Consider the following 26,768-nt stretch of genomic DNA (forward strand, 5'->3'; position numbering starts at 1 on the left):
ACACACACACACACACACACACACACACACACTGAATGGTTCCAGTCTGCTTTGCTGAAGAAAAACCTGAAACCAATGTTGGCTAGGAGGAAATATAGCCCAGGAAATATGAGATTTAAGAGTGAGAAGAACTAAGTTCGAATCTCTGCTCTGCCTCTTGCTAGTTGTGTGAATTAGGGCAAATACAGCTCGCATCTATAGGAAGAGAATTGGTAGTAATGCTCTGCTGGTATTCATTCATGCATGGAATTGTGCAAAGGACCCGACGCATCACACAGCAAGGGTTGAATGGACACGAATGATTATACGATAAAATCAATAGCATTTACCGAGTGTCTGCTCAAGGCACTTAGACGGTCAGTAAATGAGTGGTACACTCTCCACAGAGAGGCGTGGTTGGAGGGAGAGAAGCAGATGTTACCTGTTCCAGAAGACGGCCCCGGAGACCCTCTGCATCTCCCCCAGGGTGGCCAGAAGGAGCGAGGACTTGCCGCAGCCCACCTGCCCCACAATCATGGTCAGCTGGCCTACAGCAATGGAGGGCAGTAGATGGAATGGAAGCTGGATGGAGTCTGAACAACTCTCACCCAGAAGACTAGATGAACATGTACACTTAGCTCTGACCCTCCTCCCCACCCCCCCCCCCCCCCCCCCCCGGAAACCCTGGGAAGCTCCATACTCCAGAGTTTTTCCTTCTGGAATTGACAGTGTTCTCTGGCTTCCCAGGTCCGTCCTCCACTCCCGACATCCTCTGCTTCCCCCCAGTGCTCCTCCTGGTACTCCTTGTAGTCCTCCCACAGTTCCAGCATAGCTCCCACCTATGACCCTCTGCCACCGGCCTGACCACACAGGGCTGTGTTCAGACTCTCCATTTCCATGATCCTCCCAGAACACTCAAGTCTGACACCTGTTAAGGTGTCACTGGCAACAGATGGTTTGACATCAAGGTGTCCTCATCTCGGCTGTAGCCGGTTTCCGTTTAGAATTCAGACCTCCGAATACCCAGCTAGGTAACAGAGAGCAGGTGCTCAGCAAACATTGATTTGGGTTTTCCTCTCTTTTGGGACGTGAGGGCACATCTGGAAGGGTGGGGTGAACCATACCTCGGGGGATACGGATGGTAATGTTGGACAGGGTGGGGATTCCATCAGGGGTCCAGGTGAAGAAGCCTCCGATGATCTTCATTGTCCATCACCAACATGGTGCAGAAGAGGAGAGAGAGGCAAGGGCTTTCAGTATGGTGTGTCCCTGTCTCCCCTCCCCATGAAGATCAGTGAATATCACTTCTAACTCTAGGAGTGCTCCCAGGGGTAGACAGTAGGGATTAAGCCCTGTCGGAGGCGCACTAGTGAGGGTGAGGAGAGAGTTCTCCTGCTGAGTGGGGTGGAAGTGCTATGCTTGGCTTCAGGAGTCCTCCAGGCAAGGGGGCCTTTGGATAGAGGACTCAGACCTCAGGTTCTTGGTCTTGAAGGGGTTAAGCTTCTCTTGGAAGATGGCACTGAGGCTGGGGGTGTGGAAACTGGCTTAAGGACTCCTCACCTGGACACAGAAGTTGTCAGCATCTCCATCCATGCTGGGGGTCAGCCTCTGCAGTGGGCCCAAGAGGTCCCGAACCTCTTCCCGGGCCGGGCGCTTACGGTTCACGACCTTGAGGGGCTGTGGATGGTTAGGAGGTGAGGGCCTCTGGGCTGGGAGGACCCCTTCTGGAGGGAAATGTGAGGTTCCAGCGCGGGTGGGCACAAACTTCACGACTTAGGTGAAACTTGGGAGTAACAGGGGTAGGTTGGACACTTACCACCGCCTGGTACTTGCCCGCTTGGCCTTGGGGTGCAGGCTCTCGGGGGGCGCACTGTTCCTCACGGATCTCTGCACTGGACAGGAACTCACTCAGCTTTTGCACACTGCAGAGGAGGCAAAGAGATACCCTTCACCCCTGGGGGGCAGAGGATGGGGGAGGAGGAGGTGTGAGCTCAGAAAACACTTCTTAGTGGGTACCTGGTCCTAAATGTTCCCTACAAAAGCCATGTGACAGGGGTCTGCTCCTTGGGCAGCTCCATAGGACTGGGCAACAGATGTAACCAGGAGTTTTAAAAAAATATGTATTTATTTATTTTGTGTAGTAGGGTTGGAGAGGCTCTCCTGCTACAGACAAGTTGAAGGAGTGATCTTCTCCTATCATGTGGGTCTTGGGGATCGAACTCAGGTCGCCAGGCTTGGCAGCAAGCATCTTTTCCCACTACGCCATCTTATCCCCCCTTCCCCCTCTGCCCTGGTTTTTTTTTTTTTTGTATTTTTTTGTTTTGAGACAGGGTCTCATGTAGCCCAGGTTAGCCTCAAATTTACTAGTGTAGCCAAGGATAGCTTTGAATTCCTTACCCTCCTGCTTCTACTTCTCAGGTTTTAGAGTTACAGGTGAGCCTTCCAAGGCAAAGCTTATATATACACATATTTATTTTACAGTGATAGGAACTGACCCAGGCCTTGACTTTACTAGGCAAGCATACTATCTTGAGTCAACACTCTACAGTCCCCAGGACAGTTTCCTACAAAAAGTTTGACCTGTCATTTGGAGTAGTCTGGATCGCAGGTACCTTTGTTTGGTTTGGGTTGGCTTACGGTTAACGATGGTTTCTTGTATGATAAGGGTGGTTGATGCTGAGTTTTACTAGTTAAACTAGTCAAGGTTGGCTGTGTTAAGATCACTTGGGTTAAGACCAGTTATTCACAATGGCTACTGCCTGGGGAAGCCAGACAGTGTGCTAATTGCTGTCTAAGCATCATAGAGCCTTTTCCCATAACAGCTGCTCAAAAGAGGCCCAGAGCACAGGGAGGTGTGTCCTGTGATGGACAGCCCTTGGAATGTCCTTACTAGGGTCTTTCTCTCACCTCACTAGGGCCTTGACGGTGGACCGAACCACACTAGACAGCAGGAACAGCGGTGTGACCAGGATGTGGAAGAGAGAGAGAGAGGCAAAGGCCACCGAGGGTGAGAAGTCTGACTCTCTGAAGAAGCTGACGTGGCCCACGAAGGTCTGTGGATAAAGCACAGGGGGTACAGGGGGCACAGGGTGACTCAGGGTGTGGGTCCCCTTCCCCTCCCACACCCAAAGCTCAAGGCTCTGGAAAGGAAGCCTGAGAGCTGATCAGGACTGTGGGAAAGAGATGGCCATCTTCCTCAGCCACCCCATGGAAAGGGTGGGAAGGCTCCCTTCTGGTCCCACCCCTCTGTGCCAGCAAGAAGCAGGGAGGAGTCCTGGGGTTGAGTCTGCCCCTGTTCCACTTAGAATTCTGGGTGCTCGTTTCCCTAGTCCTCAGTCTGGTGAAAATGTAAAAATAGTTGCTACAGCCTCGCCTCCCGGGGTCTGTCCCTGGCTACCTGACTGGTTCTGTAGTACAGTTCCCAGAGCCCAGGCCAGGAATGAGCTCAATAAATCACACTGAAAAGTAAATTCCCAGGCATGCCTGGCGGCCTTGCACTCCGCACTGCTCAGGGATGCCGGCCTTAGGGGAAATAACAATAGCTTAAAAAAAGAGCCTCAGTCATAGAGCAGACGCAGAGGGGAGACTGGGGACAGGGGGACTCCAGGGATCGGATCCCCAGGCCTTGCTGTAGGACATGTGACCTGCCTCCACATGTCCTACATGGAGGCTGTCCATGGTACAGGAACTGTTCCTAAATCTAAAAAAGCAGGTTATACAACTATGTTTACGACACAGTCCTATTTCTGTAGACATGACATATCATCTGCTTTTAAAAGGATGAGAAAGAAACACCCTGAAGATGCTGAGTGGGGTGTGGGGCTTTTACCTCTGTTTTGACTCTTCTTCCTGATGTCCCATCAATTTCCACAACAGATGGGTGTCATTCTTATGTGTTAACAGCTACTTTAAAATTCCATAGAAAATATTCTGACCCCTTCTCTCCTTCTCCTCCTATCTTTTTTTTTTTTTTTTGACAGGGTCTTATGTAGCTCAGGCTGGCCTTGAACTCACTATGTAGCCAAAAGTGACTCTGAACTGACACTCCTGCTCAGTGCTGGGAGTACAGAATGTGTCACCACGCCCAGCTCATGGAGCCCAGGGCTTTGTGCACACCATCCATGCAGTCTACAGATGGAGCCACATCCCCAACCCCAATAGCTATTTTAAAGAGAAGGCTCTATTCCTTCCTCTAAGTACTGCTCCTTATCCTCCAGGATCTGAGACAGCACCCCATCTGTGTGGAGCGGGGGAGGGGCACACCTACATTCACCCTCACATCCTGCAAGAGGGTGGGACCACAATGTCTCCCCACCTGTCCCCTCCCCAGCCCCGTGCAGAGAGGAAAGGGCCACTTACAATGAGGACGGCAGCAATGGGGATAGCTGTGTTCATGAAGACTGTGAAGGAAGCACAAGGTGAGGTTAGAGGAGGAAGGAGAGGAGAGAAAGAAGGTGGCCATGATGGCCAGGGTAGCGCATCTGGGTGGAGGCCCAGCTTGCTGGGTGCAACAGCAGAGAGGGCAGCAGCTCTGTCCCATGCTATCCTGGGGCTTCTTGTTCCTCTTACTCCGGCCCTTGCTTCTGTCCCATGAAGAGACAGCGAAGGAAATCCCACAGGAGGACCGGCACACGGTGGCAGGGCTGAGCGGTGAGCAGCTTCTGTCTCAGGGGCTGCAAAGGCTGCTGTGTCCTGTACTCCCAGCCCCTGCGCGCCCCTGAGCCGTACAGAAGCTCTCTAGTCTGCTATGGCTCTTGGGAGGGATTTCAAACTCCTTCAGACCGAGGAACTGGACACTGAGGGCACAAATGGGGCTCTTCCTTAGGTCTAGGGCTTGGACTCCATGCTCAGGCTGGGTAGCTGCTATCTGGAGTAGAGGATCCTTCCTCATTCTCTCAGGGGCTGGTGGGATAGCTCAGTGGGTAGTGCTACCAATCTTGACGGCCCGAGTTCATTCCTGAAGCCAACAAGGTAGACAGAATGGATCCCCGCCGTTTGTCCTTTCACCCCCACATGTGTGCCATGGTGTGTGTGTGTGTGCACGCGCGCATGCACGCGTGCACATACACAAATTAACTAACTCAACTCAAAGTGTGGCCTCAGGCTCCTGCCCACCCTTCTCTCATTCCTTCAGGCAAGCCTGGGGAGGGGAGATGGGAAGCTGGTTCTTCAGTTACCCGTATTAAAGCCCAAAGACCAGGAGGCAGGGAGCCGTAGCCAAGCCCCAAAGCTTAGCTACTGGATACGGTCCTGTCTGCTAAACAGCCAAGTCTTTGAAACGTTGAAGTTTAGACGCTGCCTGGCTGTGCCTTTACTGTAAGAAGCCTGCGGCAGCTAGATCTCACAGAGATGCCGGGAGCTGCTTCAGAGAATCCCAACCTGGTGGAAGGGCACGTGTGATCCTTGCACTCAAGGGCTTCCCCTCAGAAGATGGAGATAAGTCTTGTTCTCCCAGCCACTGATGGGAAGACAGAAAACAAGTTCCTGGGCAGAGCTATCAAGCCGGCAGGAAAGGCATTTCTATCGTTTCTGGGGCCATTTCTAATGTTTGTTTGGTTTTTCAAGACAGGGTTTCTGTGCGTAGCTCTGGCTGTTCTCACAGTAGCTCTGTAGATCAGGCTGGCCTTGAACTCACTGAGGTTCACGTGCCTTTGCCTCCTGAGTTGAATTTCTAATCTAAAAAGAGAGATGGCAATGCCCTGCTATTATGGCTGAACCCCTCCGGGCAGTGGTAGTCTTCTGTGAGACTCGTAGGCATTTAATCAATACTAGTATTAACTACGGCCATGTTTCAACTTCCCTTCCTGACAATGTACCCATATGATAGCACCACACTGCTAAATTATGGATTATTTCCAGTTATGAAACATTACCAGTTACACCCATGGTACTGAGGGTCTGGGATAGGACATAGCATAGCTTCGACTGTCTGGGGAAAACACATAGCTGTCAGGTTTGCACCCTCACCTGTCAGCCCCATTAGCCACCCAAAGTAGCACCACTCTGGCTGTCAGAGCCAGTTATCCCAAGGCACACTCAGGACGCAGGCTTCTCTTCTGCCAGCTTATAGTCCATCAAGATAAGACTAACGTGAAGGGCTTGGTGGCGGGAACATTCATGCCTCGCCCTTCCAGCCCTACCCCCATCCAAGATCCCTCCATTCTCTCAGCAGCAGGGGCTGCAATTTAGAGCAGGGATTGATACAACTCACAGAAAAAGCAATCTAGAGCTGCATATCCAGAGTGAGAATAGTTCCGACCTTCTGACCCTGTATCCCACATCCTGGGCGTTCATCCCGAATAAGCACTCAAGAGAATGGAAGGCTAACACATCAGGGAGACGGTGCAGCCTCAGGACCATCACCGTAAATCACAGCTCAGCTGTAGCAGCAAGCCACCCAGAATGAGGTAGGCTGGGAACTTCCAATGAGGGTGGGCACCTTAGAAAGTGATGGTAAGCACCTCTGGGGGACACTTGGCAGGCAGAAAGTGTGTGATAATTGATATCGCATTCTAATGTATGTTTCCCCTGGTCATGATTTTTAAAATATGTATATTTTTCTGTTTTATTGCCTTTATTTTTAGAGATGCCTGGACTCCTTTGAGGAATGAGACAAGCTATAAATAAATTAAAAATGAACATTTTGGAGCTGATACAGCAGTGTGGAGCCTGCGTGTGACAGAGTTCCTTTCTGTGCTGTGCTGTGCTGTGCTGTGCTGTGCTGTGCTGTGCTGTGCTGGGCTGTGCTGAGCTGAGCTGTGCTGTGCTGGGCTGGGCTGTGCTGTGCTGTGCTGTGCTGTGCTGGGCTGTGCTGTGCNGCTGTGCTGTGCTGTGCTGTGCTGTGCTGTGCTGTGCTGTGCTGTGCTGTGCTGTGCTGTGCTGGGCTGTGCTGGGCTGTGCTGGGCTGTGCTGGTTGTTGCAGGAGAGGACTGAGAATGTGATTTTTCCAGTTTCCTCTCCCTCGCCTGGAAGGATGACCACTACAGGAGGTGCCGAGTCCCCTGTGGCGTGGGAGCTGGGGCAGGGGCATCACCAGTCGCTGTATTTCAAACCCTTCTCAGAAGATCACCCCATCACCCTGGGAGGGATGTGGCCACCTTGGGGGGTGTCAGTGGTGCAGACTAGGGGTCTGGGTCTGGGACTCTGTCCTCAGTATGGCAGACAACTAGGGGGAGGAGCATATGCAAGTGGACAGGCAACTGCTGTGGGGTGAAGACCCGAGATCCCGTTTTCCTGTGCCATACACAGCTCCGCAGGGTTCTCCAATGGAAGAAGAGGTGGGAAATACAACGAAGAACAGATTTCACTCTAACTCTGGTGCAGAGTGGGTGATTCCCTTTGATCAGTTAAGAAGCAAAAGAACGAAAGCCAAACACAGAGCACGACAGCATTCAAAGTTTTGGTGTGAGAAGCGTGAACTGTGGGCTGAGTGACATTACATGTCCTGGTTCGCTTTTATTGTCCACTTGACACAAACTTATTCCGGAAGCCAGAGTCTCCCTTGAAGAACTACTGACCTGAAGGGCTGTGGCCTTATCTGTGAGACTGCCTCCATGATGTTTGGTAGGAGAGGGCCCAGCCCACTGTGGGCGGCACCATCCATAGGCAGATGTGCCTAGCCAAGCATGAGCAGACAGCAAGCTGGGAAGCAGGGCTGCTTTTCTCCATGGTTCCTGCTTGCAGCTCGTGCTGGAGTTCCTGCCCTGCCTTTTGCTATGATGAAATGTGACCTGGAAGTGTAGGCACAATATATCTTTTTTTCCCCCTGACTTTGCCTTTGGTCATGGAATTTATTAAAGTAGCAGAAAGCAAATTAGAACACTATGTGTTTGACTGTGAGTTTGAGTGTATGTGTATATCTGTGGGTGCATATATTTATGTATGTGTGCGAATGTGTGTATGTGTGAATGTCTATGTGTTTGTGTCTGTGTGAATGAGTCTGTGTTTGAGCATGTGTAAGTAAATGTGTGTGTGTGTGCGTGCGTGTGCGTGAGCGTGTGTGTGCACATGTGTGTGTGTGTGTGTGTGTGTGTGTGTGTGTGTGTGGTTTTTGACTGAGACAGGGTCTTATGTATTTCAGGTTGACTTTGAGTTTATTGTGTAACTAAAGATAACTTCAAACTCCTGGACTTTCTATCTCTACATCCCGAGTAAAAGGATTGCAGGTGTACGTCACCACACCTAGCGTGTTAGGGTACGATCAATCTCGTGTGTCCAGGCCTTAAAAGCCACTCTAAAAGCGAGGCCTGTCTGCAATGATACAGGGCTAAGGATACTGGAAAGGCCCATTAGGAGCTACTCACTCCACTCAACAATTATTCTTCAGCACCTTCCCCTACTGCAGTCTTGGTGCCCAGGCAAACGTGTTAGCCTTCCCCCCTCGCTCTCGCTGCAAAGAAGACAAACCTACCCAAGCCAGAACAGAGCCTTGCCTGGGCTCCCCCGGCTTTGTCCAAGGAACGCAGTTTGGCCTTGCGGGCACCAGCCTGACACCGTAATACCAGCAGCTTTTCATTTCCTAAGTTACCATCAATATTTCAGGAGTCATGTGCCGGGGAGGCACAGCGGCCATTTGTGCACTGGTTAACTCCAGCTTTGCCTCTTGTGGAGGGAGGCCAGAGGGCAGACACTCAGCCTGGTGCTAGCGGCAAGCTGTGCTGGCAGGAAGGGAAATGTGTTTTGCAGTGCAGTGCGTGGGGCTATTTTCCATCCCATCTGACTGTCAGCAAAGGAAGCAGAGTGGAGAGGAAAGCAGGGGCCTGGTACCCAGTTGCTGGAGGCTACAGAAGCGCATCAGGAGGCTCCCAGCAGGACTGACTTCTGCTCCAGGGCTAAGGACTCTCCTTGCTCTTCAGCCAACCTCCCTGCCAAACTAGGTCAGGGTACACATAAGTGACCCTCAGTGGCTGCCCTGATCGGCACAAGGAAGAACGGGTAATGAAGGAGAAGAGCTGGGAAAAGGAGGGGCCCAGGAGCTGGCTGTGGGGTGCACACCTAGAATGCGAGCACTCTGAAGGTGGAAGCAGGAGGATCAGAGTTCAAGACCATCCTCGGCTACATTGCAAGTTCTAGGCCAGTTGTGAGAAACGGTCTCAAAAAGACAAAGATATAAACAAAGACAAACCAAAAGTCTTAGGCTTCCCTACAGTACAGGATGGTCAGACAGGCAGTGTGCGGAGTGTGGCAAGCCACTATACTGTGACCTGTGGACACTGTTCCCAGTCCTTACACATGGCTGAGTTGATTCTCTGGCCTTTTGATTTTCAAGACACAACCTGAGACTGTCACATTGCCTGTCTGGACCCCAGAAAGGCACAGAATATTGGCAGAGATGGCAACCATATCTTTAGTCTACCTAAGCTCCTTCCGGGGCTTCCTGCTCCGGAAGTAAACCCAGCGGCCTGACACATGACACAGAGTTTTCTAGAGTTGGTCTCCCACTGAAGGAAGGATAGTTGAGATGGAATCCACCACTGTTTTGGCTACCTGGAGGCCTTTTTGCCTGGGTGTTTCTTCCTCACCTGGGGAACTCACGGTTATCCTTGGGAAACCACCATGGGTGTCACCTCCAGAAGGCACTCTGACACCCACCATCTCTACGGCCAGGTTGGGTACAACTCATAACTTTTATGGGCATCCAGAGTGCCTCCTTCTGTCCTTGCCAATCACTGCACTCTTTCATGGACACCTTTCCTATAAATTATAAACAACATCGGGCTAGGACCACTGTGTCTTCTCACTCAGTGACAAACACAGGGCCTGACACATTGGAGACAGTTGGTAACTGAGACAGTCAATAAGCATTCAAAAGAAATGAAGTCACAGGGCCAAGCGAAACGCAGAAGACAGGGAAACCTGGGACTGATCTTGTGGCTCTAACATGTACACTGCCACTGCTGATCTTCATAGCCAATGTCCCCTGAGACCGTGCGGACTATGCCCACCCCTGCCTCATGCTCAGGCTTTGGTAAAGCTCAGTACAGAGAGTGCTCTGCCATGGGCCTGAAGAGGGACTGGTGGCATTTTGGCTGGCAACTCTCACTCCTCTGCAAATGGTGGAATGTGGAGTTCCCGTGCCTTTTAGCTGCCAGGCTTGGTGACCCTGTCAGTGAAACATTCATAAGATGTCAGAAGGAATCCTGTCGGCCATACAGCCTACCTGCAGGGTATGTATTCAACCAGCCTGGAAACCCATCCAGCACCCCCAGGATGGGCCCCATCTGGAGAGAAAACAGCAGGGCTCTTTCACGTTGCCTGGGCTCCATGGCTGGCGCCACGGGTGAGAACATGAGATTCCCATTAGCTCAGCCTAATGACCTGTACCTTGATCCCTGGAAACAGAAGCCCGGGAGCCCAGGAAGGGGACAGCGAGAACCCACTTGAAGCAGAAAGCACGCATCTGCAGCTAGGAGACGCCTCCACCCGACCACTTCCTCTCGGAAGAGACACCCTAAGCAAAGGCAAATATGCCACACAAACAATGCTGGGCTTTCTGCATTCTGCTGAGGGACAGGAGAGCTGCACTGCACTGTGCTTTTATATGCATTGGGTTATCCCACCGCTCTCCTATCTCCACTGTTCCCAGTCATTGTTCTATATTGAGAGCAGGTGTGTGTGTGTGTGTGTGTGTGTGGTGTCGCTCCTTGAGAGGCATCCACTGTTTACTTTTTTTGTTTGTTTGTTTTTTCGAGACAGGGTTTCTCTGTACAGCCCTGGCTGTCCTGGAACTTACTTTGTAGACCAAGCTGGCCTTGAACTCAGAAATCTGCCTGCCTCTGCCTCCCAGGTGCTGGCATTAAAGGCGTGAGCCACCACTGCCCGGCCACTGTTTACTTTTTGTTGAGACAGGCCTCTCCATGGAACCTGGGCTTGCTGACTAAGCCTGGCTGGCTGGCCAGCCCACTTCAGGGAACCACCTCTTTAATGTCTCCCCAGCACTGGGCTCACAAGAACAGGCCCCACTTGCTGACTTACATGTGATGCTGGGACTCAAACTCAGGCCCTCACGTTCTTGCAGCGAGTCCTTCACTAACACTCAACCTCCCCAGCCTCATGGCTGGCTTTTTGAAGTTCCTGCATGAGAGAGAACTCTCCCGAGCTGTCTTTTGTGTCTGGCTTACTTTTCTAGCATTCTTGTGCACAGTTCGGGGACTATAGTTCACAATGACTTCTTATATATTTTCTGAACGACTAAAGACTATCTCCAAAGAGGTTAACAGGGGCAACGGTAAGGAGGTGGGTACACTAGTGACCTGGTTTGAGGTTTGTACATCCTGAACACATATTGAAACCTCAACAGTATCTCATAAATATGTATGATTATTTTATGTCAATCAAAATTTACACGCAAAATGCTTAAAGGGATGGAAACGCTAGCTGCTCTGATTTAATCATCACATTGTGCATGCACGCATGAATTATCATGTAGCACTCCATACATAAGGACAATTAGGATAATAACACTCTTGCCTCCCCACTCCCCTTCCAGGGACCAGCCTGTGGTGCCCTGCTTGTCCCTTTAGGCCTGTGGATAGGTCCAGGGCTCTGGGCAGCTCCTGCTTAGCTCCAGAGGCCCTTTCTCTTCTGAGTCTTTTCTCAAACCCTACTGATCCCGGGTCCCAAAGCCTAGGCTGATCTCCCAAGACCCTGAGGGAATAAGTGTCATCTGTCAGCTGGGCTTCAGAGGGCCGGGCACTAGCCTGGGGACCGGGCTGCTGCACACTCACAAAACAGGTTGCCCTTGGAAGTAAATATAACTTCCCAGAAACAGTAGCTGCCACCTGCCTTCAACTGCACGTACTGCGGCTGTCTTTACCTTGATATCCACTGTGCCTAGAATGTTGGGAACCCAGACCATGAGTTCCTTGCTGTTTCTATTCCTCCTCTCTATGTCAGCCATGGGGAATCTGTGTTACTATCTGGGCACTGGTGGGAGAGGGTGTCTCCTAGCTATGGGAAGACGCTCCCTCCACCACTCTTGTTCCTTGGTATCAGTTTCTTTATCACTCAGGGTAGAGCTATGGTAACACGCCAGCCTGAGGCTGGGGAGGCAGGCAGAGCTGATGAGAACAAGGCAGAAGCGGGCCTGGGAATGGGACACTGGCTCCTCTAGATGTCTGCTCTAATGACCCCGTCTCATGGAGGATGAATGGAAGACCAGGAACTTGGCTGTGCCCATGGCTCTATTCTGAGACAACTGAGTCCTTAAGCCTTCCTATGTGAACACACATATGCCATTTATGGTAGATGACCTAGCCACTGCTGACTGGACCAGGCTCTGTCTGAGGTATCAGATACCATAATATAGCTAGACTTGGTGGGGGTGTGGGGAGCTGTGACTATCCCTGGTGCTCAGGGCCAAGCTTTCCTTGTGATGGTGGTGGCCACCTGGACCCATCAGAACCTCCCTCTAAGTAGCACAGATGCCAGAACACATAGATGACCTGGGCTAACAGTTCTACTTTCCATAGCCCTATAAAGAGTCTATCTATGAGACATTCCCATCATGTCCTCCATTACAGCCCCCAACTCGCTACCCCAGAACACCCTGACAAGAAACACTGTTACCAGGGTGTGATGGTTCAAGCCTGCAATCCCAGCATTCAGGAGGCTGATGCAGGAGGGTTCTGTGAGTTAAAGGCCAGCCTGGGCTATACAGTGAGTTCTAGGTCAGACTGTACTAAAGAGTAAAGACCCTGATCAAAACCCCACCCCCAAAGAAAACGAAGCCATTTCCTGTGAAGGCAGTGGTCAGTACTGACCATCTCGGAGTTCCTCGCCATCTCCTACTCCTGTTACAGCCTGTTCAAGACTGTCTCCACAGAGAACACAGCCTCATGATGCACCACGGTCCCAACCCTTTCACTACATGTAGCTCCCCAGCATTCTGGAAATAACATGTGGAGACTCCATAGGGTCTACTCTGAGCCACAATGGCCCCCATGAGCCTCAGTGCCCATGTATAAAAGAGGTGCCCACATTACAGGAAACATCTTCTATTGACCTTTCTTGCTAAATCCTATATAATTTTCAAAATATGGCCTCTAAATCACAGATTCTCTCTTCAGCTATATTAATTTGATTAACCTATACATTGAACTGGATTGCTCCTTCCTTCCTTCTTTCCTTCCAAGGCACCTGCACTCATGTGCACATACCCACACATACTTACAAACAGTGAAAGGTTATATATATTATTAATAACACTGATCTCTGGGAGTCTGCCAGCACAGTCAAGGGGCCTCTGTGTTCTGTAACCTGCCCCTCACCCATGTCAGATGCCTAGGCTTGCAGGCAGGTGCACTCACTGGAGATGGAGGTGTAGACGGCGAAGGCCCTGAGGCTCGTCATTTCCTTCCTGCGTGTCATCTCCACCCTCGAGCAGAAGATGTTCTCCCACGCGTATAGTTTGAGCAGTTTGATGCCCCGGAGCATCTCGTTGGTCTGCTTCAGCCTCTCATTGGAATATTCCTAGGGGCAGGAGTGGTGCTAGTAGTGGACTCAGAGGTAGAGGGGAGATGCTTGTGGCCCCTAGCTCGGCTGAGGAGAGGGTACCAAATCCATGTCCTCACCATCTGCCCAGTTCCTGTCACCACAAGCATGTTTATGGCCAGACTGTTAAGTTCATTTCATAGAAACTGAGGCCTGGACTGTGAGTGTGGGGAGGACTGTGAGTATGGGGAAGGAGGACTGTGAGTGTGGGGAGGGAGGACTGTATGTGTGGGGAGGGAGGATTGTGAGTGTGGGGAGGGAGGACTGTGAGTGTGGGGAGGACTGTATGTGTAGGGAGGGAGGACTGTGAGTGTGGGGAGGGAGGACTGTGAGTGTGGGGAGGGAGGACTGTGAGTGTGGGGAGGGAGGACTGTGAGTGTGGGGAGGGCTGTGAGTGTGGGGAGAACTGTATGTGTGGGGAGGAAGGACTGTGAGTGTGGGGAGGGCTGTGAGTGTGGGGAGGACTGTATGTATGGGGAGGGAGGACTGTATGTGTGGGGAGGGCTGTGAGTATGGGGAGGACTGTATGTGTGGGGAGGGAGGACTGTTAGTGTAGGGATAACTGTGAGTGTACGGAGGATTATGAGTATGGGAGGCGGCTACTAAGGTGAGGACCAAGGAAGTAGATATGGAGAACAGCAGAGGCAGAACATGAATATCCTAGTGTACTCACCAGGGTGCTCCGCTGTGCCTGGGAGAGCTTGGTGGCCACAAAGTACTGTACAGGAGCCAGCAGAATGATGACAGCTGCTCCAATCAAGGCGCTGACCCCAAGGATGTAGTAGAGGAGGATCACGCCCACAATGATCTAGAGAATGTGACAGGGGGATGAGCTCTCTGCTCCAGGGCTGCCTTGCCAGAGGGCACCAGCAGCACCCTACTATCAGCTCCTCACAATGCCTTGAGGATGGGGTAGGGCACAGGAGCAGGTGTGGGAGAGCAGGGTGTGGGCACACATGCCACTGAGGCTCTGGGCTGGAACCAAGGGTATTTACCAAAGCTTGCTCAAGGACTGACTTCCACTCTGGGTCTCCTTTTCCAAGGAGGGTCTGAGACTGCACCACTTACTGTATTTCTCATTGTCTGAGACTGACATCTCATTGGAAATAAGCTACCCAAGAACGAAGGGGCAAAACTGCAGCACCTGTGCCAGGAAGAACTGCACAGGCACAGAGAAGGTGCTATGCATTCATGGCCTGGTAGCTTGCTCTACCTACTCACCAATCCACCCACCCACCCATCTACTCACCCATCTACCCACCCATCCATCCATCCATCCATCCATCCATCCATCCATCCATCCATCCAGAGTCTCATATATCCCAGACTGGCCTTGAACTGGCTGTGTAGCTGAAGACAGTCTTGAAGTTCTGATCCTCCTGCCTCCATCTGCAACACTAGACTACAGTATGCTAGGCAAGCACCCTATCAAGTGAACTGTATCCTTGCCTACCACCATCTCCTTTTGTGCTAGGGGGATTGAACTCAGGGCCTCACAGATGCTAGCCCAATGCTCTATCACTGACCTACATCATCCAGGTGTGCTCTTCTGTATCCTTCCACTTGGCCCATTAAAAAACATTTTTTTTTTTGAGATAAGGTCTCACTAAGTTATCTGTGTATGCATCCAGTGCTGAGTCACGCTTTAACTCAGGCTAGCCTTCAACTGTAATCCTCTTGGTTTAGTCTCCCAAGTAGCTGGGACTACAGGTCTAGTTTCCGTTGTTTTGAAACAGAGTCTTATGGCATAGTCCAGGTTTAACTGGAACTTGAGAGTGCCCTGCTCAGTCCCACAAGCGCTGGGATTATGGTGTATACCACCATACCTGAGTCTGGTGTCTTTCAATTCTTATTGAGCCTGGCAGGCTTTCTTTGAAACGAGAATTCATTCTGTTTCTAGCTTTATGTAAATGATGGCCCACTTATGATTATTCATGAGCAATGTAAATCTCTCCTACTAGTCCCCAAAGCTCTTGGATGACACTTTTCCAAGCTGTTGTCAAAGACAAGCACCTTTAACGGCATGGCTTCTCTGGAAGAATGGACGTCCTGACCTCCTTAGTTGAAAGAAGAGAGAAAAGAAAGTCTGCAGGGTTTGGTCCTGCATCTCTGCCAGCCAATCTGGCACAAGGCTCCCTGCCTCAGTTCAAGGATAGAGAAGGCGGGGCTCTGCACTTTCTGTTAACCAACGAAAGCCTCCCTCGTTAGCAGGTAACAGAGGCTGTGGAATGACCCCATCGCCACGCTCCTCCCCCTGTTTAACTGGCATTAAAAGCTGGCACAGTGGGCAGAGGACCATGTTAAGAGATAAATCTCCTACTTGATTGCTCTACCAATACCTTCCTGGGAGTCCTGCCAGGCACAACCCTTCTTCTTACATGAGCTGTGCTCCCACGGAGGCAGCCAGGGTGTCCTTCAGCCACTGTGGTTCCACTAGACTCTAAGAAACCTTCCAGGGTACCTAGGATCATTTGAAGGGGTCTTCAGGTGGACTTTCACCAACTCCAGGGTCTCACTCTTCAGTTCAGCTGTTCTGAAACTTGAGGCAATCCTCCTGCCTTAGCGTCACAAGTTATGGGAGCTCAAGTATACACTAGTACAGCCCACCAAAATGCTACTTTAAAAAATGTGTGTGATTTGAAAAAAGATTGCAAACTAGGAAGAGTGAATTTGAATTTCACTATCATATGTGCACTGGGTCACCAGGTTGGACCCAGGACCCCAACTAGGTAGGGTTTCCTTGCCATGAGGCTAAGATTTGTGTGTTTTGTGTGTGAGGTAGGGTTGGGGTTGGGTGGCTAGGAACTAACCTAGGGTTCACGCATGCCAACCTGAGCTACATCCCATCTCTCACTTCTTAGTAGGAATTCACACTAGTAATTTTTGTGTGCTGGTCTATTTAGTAAGCATGAAGGCACAGTCTCTGATGTATTAAAAATGAATATCAGTTGGGTTTGGTGCTGTGCACTAACAGTTTTAGCCACTCAGGAGGCTGAGTCAAGAAATGGCATGAACTCAGGACCTGGGGGCTAGCCTGGGCAAAAGAACATGACCCTGTTTCAAATAACTTCAACAGAGTGGCATTGAACTCACTCCATAGCTGCGGATGAGCTTGAAGTCCCAATCCTCCTGCCTCCACAACCATCCCTGGTTTATGTGGTTCTGGTGATGAATCCAGGTATCATACACACTAGGCAGTAACACTACCAGCTGTGCTATACCCCAAATCCCTACAGTACAGCTTTTAGTTTTTATAAACTTGTTCTTTGTATGACTATCCTTCCAGTCATTTAAAGTTGGCTACACTTTCCAATGTCTTAATGATGGTACCTTCTCTGATCACTGAGAGATGGACAGATGGCCTGCAATGCTTGAGACACTGAGGACACTGCATGGATAGACCCCAGAGAATGAAAGACACACAACAGAACACAACACAACAACACAATGGACATAGGTAGCTTCTGGTTTTGTTTCCTACTGCCTCCCCCAATGCCCTCCCCTGACAGGAGGTGCCCCCAGCACAAATCTGATACCTGTACTGGCATAGCCCAGAGGTTTGGGCATAAGAAGAAAAACCACATGAGCTGGTTTGTGTCGATGGCCACCAGGTTGCAGATCTGCCCAGCCGTCATCTCCCCCATTGACAGGTTAGAAGTAGACAAGTGCATGATCTTGTTGTAAATCTTGGTCTAGGAGCGAGAGCAGAGAGCTTCACACCTGTCATCCTTGCCATCTCTATCACCGACCCACATCTGGAAAGGGCCACATGTAGGTTTCTCTGACACCCCTACAGAGCCCTAGAGCAGCTCTGTAAGGGGCTCCGTCATTCTAACGTCGAAATGATCTACACCATGGATAATGAGCCAAAGGGCAGGAATCCAAGGCAGAAGCAACAAGCTACTTCCCCAGCAAGTGTGACCTCTCCCTCAGGGACAAGACATAATTAGCTCCTAAATCTTAAAAGCGGGTCTTCACATCTACTTGTGTTCTTGATTTACTGGGGACCAGGGCAGAGCACATTAAAGACATAAAAATGAGGAATCGAGGAGCAGGCTGTTTTAATGTGTCAACTCCACCCTGGGGCCAAGTCACCGAGCCTTGGAACAAAGCAAGGGGTCAGCCTTCAGCAGACCTGAAGTGAGATCCATCACGAGGGTCAGTTGCCCGTACCATCCCTAGAAACGCAGCCACCCTGAAAATCTCCACAGGGCAACATGGAGGGTGATGGCTGCCTGTGGGCTTGGACCTGAAAGCTTTATGTGTCTGTCGCTGGCATCTTCCAGAAAGATTGTATTTTCAGCTACGTGCTCTGGAACAAGGAAGAATTCTGTCTTGTCTTAAATGGCCACAGGGTGCCTGCTCTTGGACACAATTGCTCTGCACTTCAGCTGCAAAGCCTTTAATCCGTCGTCGTGTTAAGCTTGGCTTGCTTTTGTTTGTGGGTCAGGTTTTCTGAGAGCGTGGGTGTTTTCTGTGTCTTTTCTGAGGTTTATATACAGCAGGGGGAACGCTAGAAATAATGGTGATATTTTTGGACAAATTTATGCACTTTCTATGGACTTTCTGGCTATGTGAAATTAAGCCTTAGAGGCTAGCCAGCAACTTTCACAGGCATGAATAACCTGTTAAATAAAGCAACACTTACATACGTTTGATGGTGGTGTGTGTGTGTGTATGTGTGCGCATGCATAATTTAGGAATTTTGCTTGGTAACTTACAGGTTTTCATCTCTGAGGGCACATTTTCTGTAGGTAACTTTCTGGAAATCTTTTAAAGGAAAGAGGTCTTTTAGGTCTACTTCATTTCCATAATGTATGCTGTCATTTCCTTCTTGTGGCACATGAATTAATCTCTCTGGTTAATGTAAAAGATTCAGTCTGATTAAAAAAAAAACAACAACTACAGGCTGATATATTAAAAACCCATTTGGGGGCTCTTTTAGCATAATTGGAAAATACTGGTCTTCTGTGTGATTTACGACACACACATAGGAAGCAGATCTGATGACAAGACTATCCAACCACAAAATTGGCTGTGGTGGCACGAGCTCGCCTGTCGTTGGAGGGCCAACATTCTAGTTCACTCACGGTTTGGTTCTTCTTAGCTCTGCATCTCCTGTGAACCTGTGAGGGTCTCGGTTTATCATGGGCAGAATCACCTTTCCCACCTGCTGATATACTTGAGCAAATTCTGTTTTCTCCATGGAAACCCACTGAAGCTGGACAGCATCATTTGCACATCTACATCATTAATCCAGGCTATCAAAAGGGCCAGAGCTGAGTCTGGTGTGGGCCCAGCTCAAGCCCAACCTTCCTCTTCTCATCAGCTCCTTCCCAGCATCTCCGAATGACTTGCACAGGACCAGCCCGTGCTCCTGACACCACAGAATATTTTTTTTTGTTAAAAAAAAAAAAATCACTATAGGGAAATAATGCCCAACATCTAATCTTTCTGTAGAATAGTTTTGATGGCTGAGCAGGTTCGGGACTTCGTACAGCTTTGTGAAAATCAACAGGGATGGCAGAATAGGCCTCACCCTCCTCTTGGCACAAGGTGAATGCCAATCCGGGGCCACGGGGTCTCAGATGAGAGTATAACTGCTGCACCTTCCAGGATTGGTGTGAACACAGACAAGCTCCTAGGTCACGTGATCTGTCCCCACTCAGGGTCCTCCATGCAAGCCCCAAGCTCAAGTCCTCATGGAAGCACTAGGGCGTGGGACGCCTCTCCTCCATCCCAAGGGGCTTGCCATCCTCCGCAGGGCTCTGTGTCCTTTCTGACTTTCATCATCCTGCCAATCAATTCTACAAAGCTTAGATCTATATGTCATGAATCTCTCATCAGGGCCCTGAGATTTAAGAGCTCAAAATGGACCTTAGATGTCTTGCTGATCCATTATGTTGACAGGTTTGCATTGCTGCACCTAAATAGACTATCTGCTAGGCCTCCAGAATTAGAGATGGATTCTGAGGCCACCGTGTGTACTCCATAGGAGAGAACCCTGCAATTGACTGGTGATGCCTGCCAGTTTCAAGAGTGGGGAGCAACCAACCGCTGAGCAGCTGACAACTTGTGTCAGCCTAGTCCAAGGCAGAACCAGAGCTATCATGGCTTCCAAGCCCCAAGATACCTCCCACTCTCCACCACACAGCCAATAGTTAGTTCTAAACATGGGGAAGAACACCAAAAATAAACTCACGGCAGAACTCTTCTGATCTGCAGGGAGTGTAAAGCAGGCCTGCTTCGACAGTGAAAAGAATTAGACCCCAGTACCTGGATCGCCCCTCTCAGGTTAATCCCAGTTTCAATGGCGACGTAGTATGAGGCTTGCAGGAATGTCCTTTGCAGCAGGAGGGCCAGGAACAGAAGCACAGCCAAGACATAGGCATTGCCCAGGAACTCTTGGGACGAGACAAAGTAAACCCCAAGAAACTGTGTCTGTAGGACAGAGAAGACCAGTGGTGGCTGTTACTCCCAGAAGAGTGACTCCTGTCCCGCTGTTACAGCTGAATTACTCCCTCCGTGCCGGCCAAGGCTTGCTCCATTCTTTGTAAATAAAAACCAGGAACGAGGGAGCTGGGATCAGTTGGTAGATTACTTGCTGTGCAGGCGTGAGAATCTGAGTTCAATCCCTGGCACCCATATAAGAAAGCTAGGTATAGCAGTGTGTGATTCCCAGTGCTGGGGAGATGGAAGGGGAGAGTGCCTAGGTGTAGCTGGCCAGCCAGTAGCTGAATCAGTGAGCTGTATGCCCAGTGTGAAACAGTAGCTAGTAGCTGAATCAGTGAACTCTATGTTCAGTGCGAAATCCTCTCTCATAAAATAAGACAGAGTTGGTAGATGGATCAACACACACGCACATGTATACACACACACACACACACACACACACACACACACACACACACATACACACGAAGGCGTGCTCCTCGACTGATCAATCCAACCAAAGCCTGCCTCTACTTCCATCATCTTCCCACTTGAGGTACCAGAACAAGGCTCAATCCTAACCCCAGGCAAGCATGACTCTCAGCCTCTCTTCCTCTATGCCCCTGGGAGTTTACTCTGAATGGAACAAGAATAAATAGAGCAGATCACAGGGAGCCCAAACGGAACAGCTCCAGCAAATGGCATAATGTGTTCTCTGCCTCCGAAACGGAACCAACAGTCTGCTGAGCAGTGACTTCTGGGCCGGGGGAGGGGAGAGACCCGGTGTGGAGTGTGGGAAAGATGGGAGGGAAGTACTCACAACAGCTGAGAAGAACACACAGGCAGCCCTAGCCCCTCGGGCTCCCAGGACCTCCTTTTAAGTCTAAGTCATCCTCTTTGCACTCCAGAAAGACCTCCTCAGATAACAATCAGGGGAAAACATTCTGCCTTTGTGCTGAAGGTCTCAGGAAGCATCCGCCTGCCCGTTTCCAAATCCAGCATCACTGGCTCCCAGGAAGACTTTGAACTTGATGGGCCACCACCCTCTAGCACGACTACGCCAATCTTCCCATGAAGATCGGGCTCTCACCTTTCTGACACTGCCCCTGACAGGGGACATTTGCAAGGATGTGGGAGGTGCTACAGGGCAGACAGTGATGGGAACAAAATGAGAAGAAACCCAAGATTGTGACCTTGGTCGTGACCAGGCCAACTCGGGAAGGGCTCTCACGAATCTTTTCTGAAAATTAAGGGTTTCTGGATCTTGGCTTAGGGGCCAAGATGGTGGGAGATCTCACTCTCTAGAGCAGTGATGCTCAGCCTTCCCAACGCTTCAACCCTTTAATATAGTTCCTCATGTTGGGATGACCTCCAACCATAAAATGTTTCCATTACTATTTCAGAGCTGTAATTTTGCTACTGTTATAAATTGTAATGTAAATATCTGATATATAAGATCTCTGACTTGTGACACCAGAAGGGTCTCGGCCCACAGGTTGAGAACCAGTGCCATAGAGAATCACAGGTGACCTGTGTATCGGCCTTCACAGCTCATGGAACCACCTGGTCCTGTCCACAGCTACTTCTCCAAAGCTCCACAGGTCAGACACCTCTTGATTGTGGGCAGCAAGAAATAGGCACAGGGGGCCAATGAGGGATGCTCTAAGGTAGGCCCTGCTGGAGTCCAGAGCTGTTGAGTCACATGACACTTGCCAAATCACCAAGTGGGGTGTGTGTGTGAAAGACTGGAAGGTAGGGAAGAGCTAGAGGCAGCAGTACCTGACCGAATGGGTTGGAAGGGGTGAGCGATGAGATGTTAGAAAGCACGGTGCTCTATTGTTCTGGTACCCAGTGAGCAAGGTATCATCTGGGTCTCTCATGCTTTACACATGAGGAACCAGAGTTTCATCGTGGTGAAGTGGCTAGCCCAAGGTTGTGTGCTGGTTAGGGACATGTGAACTCAGACTTTCAGGATGCTGAAACACCACCCCAGACCCGCTGTCTAGACCTGGAATCACACTTTGACAGGTGACTGTCATCAACAGACTTATGGCTTGTGGCAGATGGAAACATGCCCCCTTGGCTGGTGCTACATCAAAATAATACAGGCACAGTGGGTTCAGGGAAACCCAGTCCTGTCCAACGCTCCATATCCCAGCATCCTCTCAGAAACCCAGCTCTGGAGAACAGAAGGTGTTATTTTAGAGCCAAGCACAGTACCAATATCATCCTTACTGATGTAACTAAGTAATGGCCGTGACACAAAGATGGCGGAGAATCTGTTTCTGAACCACAGCATGGGACAGGGCTCAAAAGCTGCGCCATGTCCGGCCACGGGGACTGTTAGGGAACACGATGCACCAGGATCCTTGTCCACCATGACGGAGAACCATGACCCACTCTGCCACCAGCACCATCACACACCTAGGCTGTAGCAAAGGCAGAGCGACTGAGCACACACGTTGGCCGGATAGGGGATTCCTCTCAAACGCACTGGTCCATAGTGTACATTTTAAAACAAAGCAACAGAGAACCTCTTTTGTAGCTCGAAGATGAAGCCTCCAAGTCCTCCTTCCCCAGACACACACACTCAGGACTAAAGATCACATTGCTGTGGATAAAGAAACTTGTGCCCTATTCAAAACAGAAATACTGTCACTATGTCTGTCCCAGAGTTGTGGGGAGATATCTTTTTAGTGCAGCTTTAAAGGGGGTGGAGCCAGAACATCTAGGTTTTTGTGAAGATGTGGGTACACAAGGTCTGTGCGGCACCTCTGTGGTGTGGAAGTGTGACATCCAGGTGGAGACAAGAGGATCACCCTTTGCTACATAATAAGTAGGAGTCCACCCTGTGCAACACAAATCCCTATCTCAAAAAAAAAATGAAGAAAAGAAATAATGGGTACCAGACCAGGCAAGAGGTCTAAGAAGTCAGGCCCTGGTGATGCCTAACCAAAAAGAGGACACCGTGCATCCTAGAAGGAGTGAAAGGCCTGTGACAGGAGAGAAGAGACCAGGACCACAGCTCAACATCTGATGGAAGCCGAAAGCTTTGGAAGATCTTATGCCCTAGACTTCTGTTTTCACAAGCTCTCTGGGAAGCTATTTGCAAGTTGATGCTTAAATAAATATTCCTTTTAAAAGCGTAGATACATTTTAACTTATTTTGTGCATGCAGAGGTGCCACAGCAGACATGTGAGGAAAGAAAGCAACCTAGGGGAGTTCGTTCTCTCCTGCAACCATGTGTGTCCCAGGGATTAAATTTAGGTCACCTGACTTGGCAGCAGTCAGCTTTACTCATTAGCCATCTCTCTGGCCCTGACTATTCCTTTAAACGAATCAGTGCATAGGCTTTCTGTGCCCCATGCTGTCATCGGGCAGTGGAGGCCTGCAGTGGCCACTGAAAGCAATGGGCTGATTAGAGGTGGCTGAGGCAGCAGGACTTTGATGGGAGAGTTCTGATGCTTCCCGACTGGGGCATGACTTAAAAGGTCCCTCCTGGTCCTCTGGAGAATAAAGAGGGTCCCTGGGCTCTCTCAGTTTGAGTGAGGTTAAAAGGTGGACCATCTGTCCTGGAGGGCCTGAGTAAAAGCTAGAAGCGATCTTAGGTCACCACGGGCAGCAACCTGTCCCCACCTGTCACATGTGCACCTCCGCCATTCTCCACCTGACATGGAGGTTCAGACATGTTAGAGATGAGCTGTACCTGAGTTTAACACCAGACTCATCACCTATCAGCCATGATGTCTCTAAAGGAGCCCCTCACCCTCTTTGAGTCTCACTTTCCTTCCCTGTAAGACACTGGTTAAAGGATTCTACTGCAGAATCTATGGAACCATGCGCCAATGGCTTCCCAGAGCATTAGAAGTCCGTGTGTGATAACTGCTGCACTCAATGCTGGCGACTGATCGCAAGGCCTGTGCACGCCAGCCAAATACTCTGCCCCGACTGGCCTGGAACTTGTGGTGATCCTCCTGCTTCTGATTCCTGAGTGCATGTGGGAACAGTTCTTCACAGAAGTATCATTTCCCATAGTGGTGTGTGTGTGTGTGTGTGTGTGTGTGTGTGTGTGTGTGTGTGTGTGGTGTGTAGTGTGTAGTGTGTAGTATGTGTGGAATGTGTGTGATGTATAGTGTGTCTGTAGTGTGTGTGATGTGTGTGGTGTATGTGTCTAGTGTGGTATATATGTGTAGAGAGTGTGTGTGTGTGTGTGTGTGTGTGGTGTGTGTAGTGTGTGCGCAGTGGTTGTATGAGTGTATGTGCACGTGTGTATGGTGCTGTGGCTCAAGTCCCGAGTTTCATGTATGCCACGTGTATACTCTGCCACTGGGCTACAGCCCACTCCACCTGGGAGGCTCTCATGGTGGCAACAGAGACAAGGGGATGTCTAACACAACCAGAGAGGGCTTCCTGAAGGAGGAGACACAAAGCTGAAGCATGAAAGCAGCAGCCACTTCAGGCACTTTGTGAACACTGTCACAAAGAGGACACTGGCATACTGACATTCCAACACCACAGAAACAGCAAGACATTAATGATCATCAAGCCACCCGGAGTGAGAGCCACAAATAACCCAGCGAGGAGGGAGGGGGAGAGAGGAAGAATAGCAATAAGAATAGGAGCTGGGGTGGGGAGGACAGGGGGGGAGAGAGGGAGAGAGGGAGAGGGAGAGGGAGAGAGAGAGATCATACAGAGAACCATCACTCATTTTGCACAGTTTGTTCGGAAACGCACACACAAGCCTGCATGCTCTTTCCACTGTCGCCAGAAGCGTTGAAGCTCTGGCCTTGGAGCCGACCTGGGCTTGTCTTTTTTTGGCTCAGCTGATAGCCCAGAGTGGCACTGGCAGGTTTCAGATACCAGCCATTCCTTATGAATCCAATTCAGTTGCCCTCCAGCCAGATCAGTGGCATCCCTGGCAGGTGACAGATTGGAGAGGGGGTTGGGCGAGAGAGTGGGGCTGGAAAGAACTAGATCCTGGATAGAGCCCAGATTTCACAGGGAAGAGAGACAGTGGGGACAGGAGCTTCAGAGCATGGCAAATCAAGACCGCCCATCCTTTAGGGTGCCAAAGGAGCTGTCTCTGTTCCTTGCCAATTGTGTGTCCTAGAAGGGAAGAGAGGACAGGACAGCTGCTGATGGCATCAACAGCGGGTGAAGCAGGCTGGACATGGGCTGGGCTTCCTCGTGCCAGGCTCTAAAACCTGCAGCCTGGAGCTGGCCAGTGTCCTCCTTGCCCTATCCCCAGTGACCCACCCTGATAACACTGGCTCTTGGCTAGAACTGGGAGGCAAAGGAAGGGACAACGTGACTGCACTGAGCAACCTCTCCCCACAGTTATGGGCTCCGATGCCCAAGAGAATTAAACTGCAGGAGGGAGCCTTGGGCTGGAAAGTCAGAGAGAGTCCAAGGGACTGTGTTTACTCTCAACTCTCGTCTCTATGTCGGAAATTTGCTGATTGTATTTGGGCTGCAGGGAACAACTATTAAATCTGATAATGCCTGCTGCCACTGAGGCAGAGCCATCTGTCCCACAGATGTGTGTGCTGATGAGAGCATTCCAACAAGAAGGTGATAAACCATAGCCAGCGCCAGGTAGGCACCAAGGGCTGAGCCAGGGTGGAGAGGCTCAGGCGAAGGAACCTTCCTGGAGCTGCCCTCACCATCTCTGGGGGTGTTCTCTCCCTAGGAGACTTTCACAAGGGTTTGGGGAAATAGAGGAAGAAGATGGCTATCCAAGCTGATGGGAGCTCTGGCCTGTGCTATTTTTCCCTAATGTGCAGAATGGAGAAGGTGGGGAATTTGGACTCAGTCTAGAGTCAGACTAAAACTGGAGATGCCATTGCTGGAGGTAAATAAATAATCTCTCTCTCTCTATCTCTCTCTCTCTCTCTCTCTCTCTGTCTCTCTCTCTCTGTCTCTCTCTGTCTCTCTCTCTCTCTGTTTCTCTTTCTGTCTCTCTGTCTCTGTCTCTCTCTGTCTCTCTCTCTCTCCCCTTCGAGGACCTGGCAAAGGCCAGAGGAGGCCAATGAGATGGCTCAGAGAACACACATGGCAGAAGAGAACTGATTGCCACAAGTTGTCCTCTGACCCCAAGATACATGGTGTGGTACACACGCATGCACACGCGCACACATGTACACACACACACACACACACCACATATACACATACACACATGCATCACATACACATACACAACTCACACACATACCACATACACACACACACATGCACACACACACACACACACACACATACACACACACACACACAGGAAAATATTTATATCCAGAAAAGGCCCTCAAAGGCTTCAAAGACTAAAGGAGTAAACCAACAACTAACCAAGCAAGTGAACAAACCAATCAGTCTCCTCCCATAGTGGGATGTCTCCAGCTGGCTAAGCCAGTGCATCTATCCAGGTCCTATCCCAAAGCCCTTCTCTTAGGGGATGGGGTTGCTAGGTAGCCCAGGCTGGCTATTATACTTGCTGACACTGTCCTGCCTCAGCTTCTGAAATGCTAGGCTTCCGGGCATGCACCACCCCACCTGGCTTTTACAGTCTCTTGTTGTCCTCCTCACAGTCAGATGGAACTAGAGATATTTTATTTAGATTTCTCCATCGTTGGATTTCATGGTCCATGGAGCCAGAGTGATGATTTGGTAGTAGTCATCATTTTAGTGTTGTGGCTTGAGGACTCAGACTATAGAGCAAGAGAGCTGGGCTCAAATTCTGTTAGAAGCTGGCTGGGAGGCCTTGGGAAAGTTATCTAATCTGGCTCAGCATCAAGGTTTTCATTTGTAAATGGAAATAAGAATATCTACAGCATAAAATATATGGGTTGGGAATTAGATCTGAATGTAC

General features: G+C 50.2%; 1 protein-coding gene across 3 annotated transcripts in view; it reads right to left on the bottom strand.

The window, feature by feature from the left end:
• Abcc8 (ATP binding cassette subfamily C member 8) overlaps positions 1–26,768 on the bottom strand; it is a 75,050-nt gene that overhangs the window by 32,228 nt on the left and 16,054 nt on the right. For all 3 annotated transcript variants that reach the window (XM_021166988.2, XM_021166984.1, XM_021166986.2), the window contains exons 7-16: positions 19,747–19,911; positions 17,007–17,162; positions 14,144–14,278; positions 13,287–13,449; positions 4,339–4,379; positions 2,887–3,032; positions 1,796–1,901; positions 1,540–1,656; positions 1,104–1,179; positions 422–527 (exon numbers count right to left, since the gene is read on the bottom strand). In XM_021166988.2, the coding sequence (XP_021022647.1) occupies positions 422–527; positions 1,104–1,179; positions 1,540–1,656; positions 1,796–1,901; positions 2,887–3,032; positions 4,339–4,379; positions 13,287–13,449; positions 14,144–14,278; positions 17,007–17,162; positions 19,747–19,911 (1,211 nt within the window). The remainder of the gene's footprint in view (positions 1–421; positions 528–1,103; positions 1,180–1,539; positions 1,657–1,795; positions 1,902–2,886; positions 3,033–4,338; positions 4,380–13,286; positions 13,450–14,143; positions 14,279–17,006; positions 17,163–19,746; positions 19,912–26,768) is intronic.

Source organism: Mus caroli, chromosome 7, assembly GCF_900094665.2.
Source record: "Mus caroli chromosome 7, CAROLI_EIJ_v1.1, whole genome shotgun sequence".
NCBI lineage: Eukaryota > Metazoa > Chordata > Mammalia > Rodentia > Muridae > Mus > Mus caroli.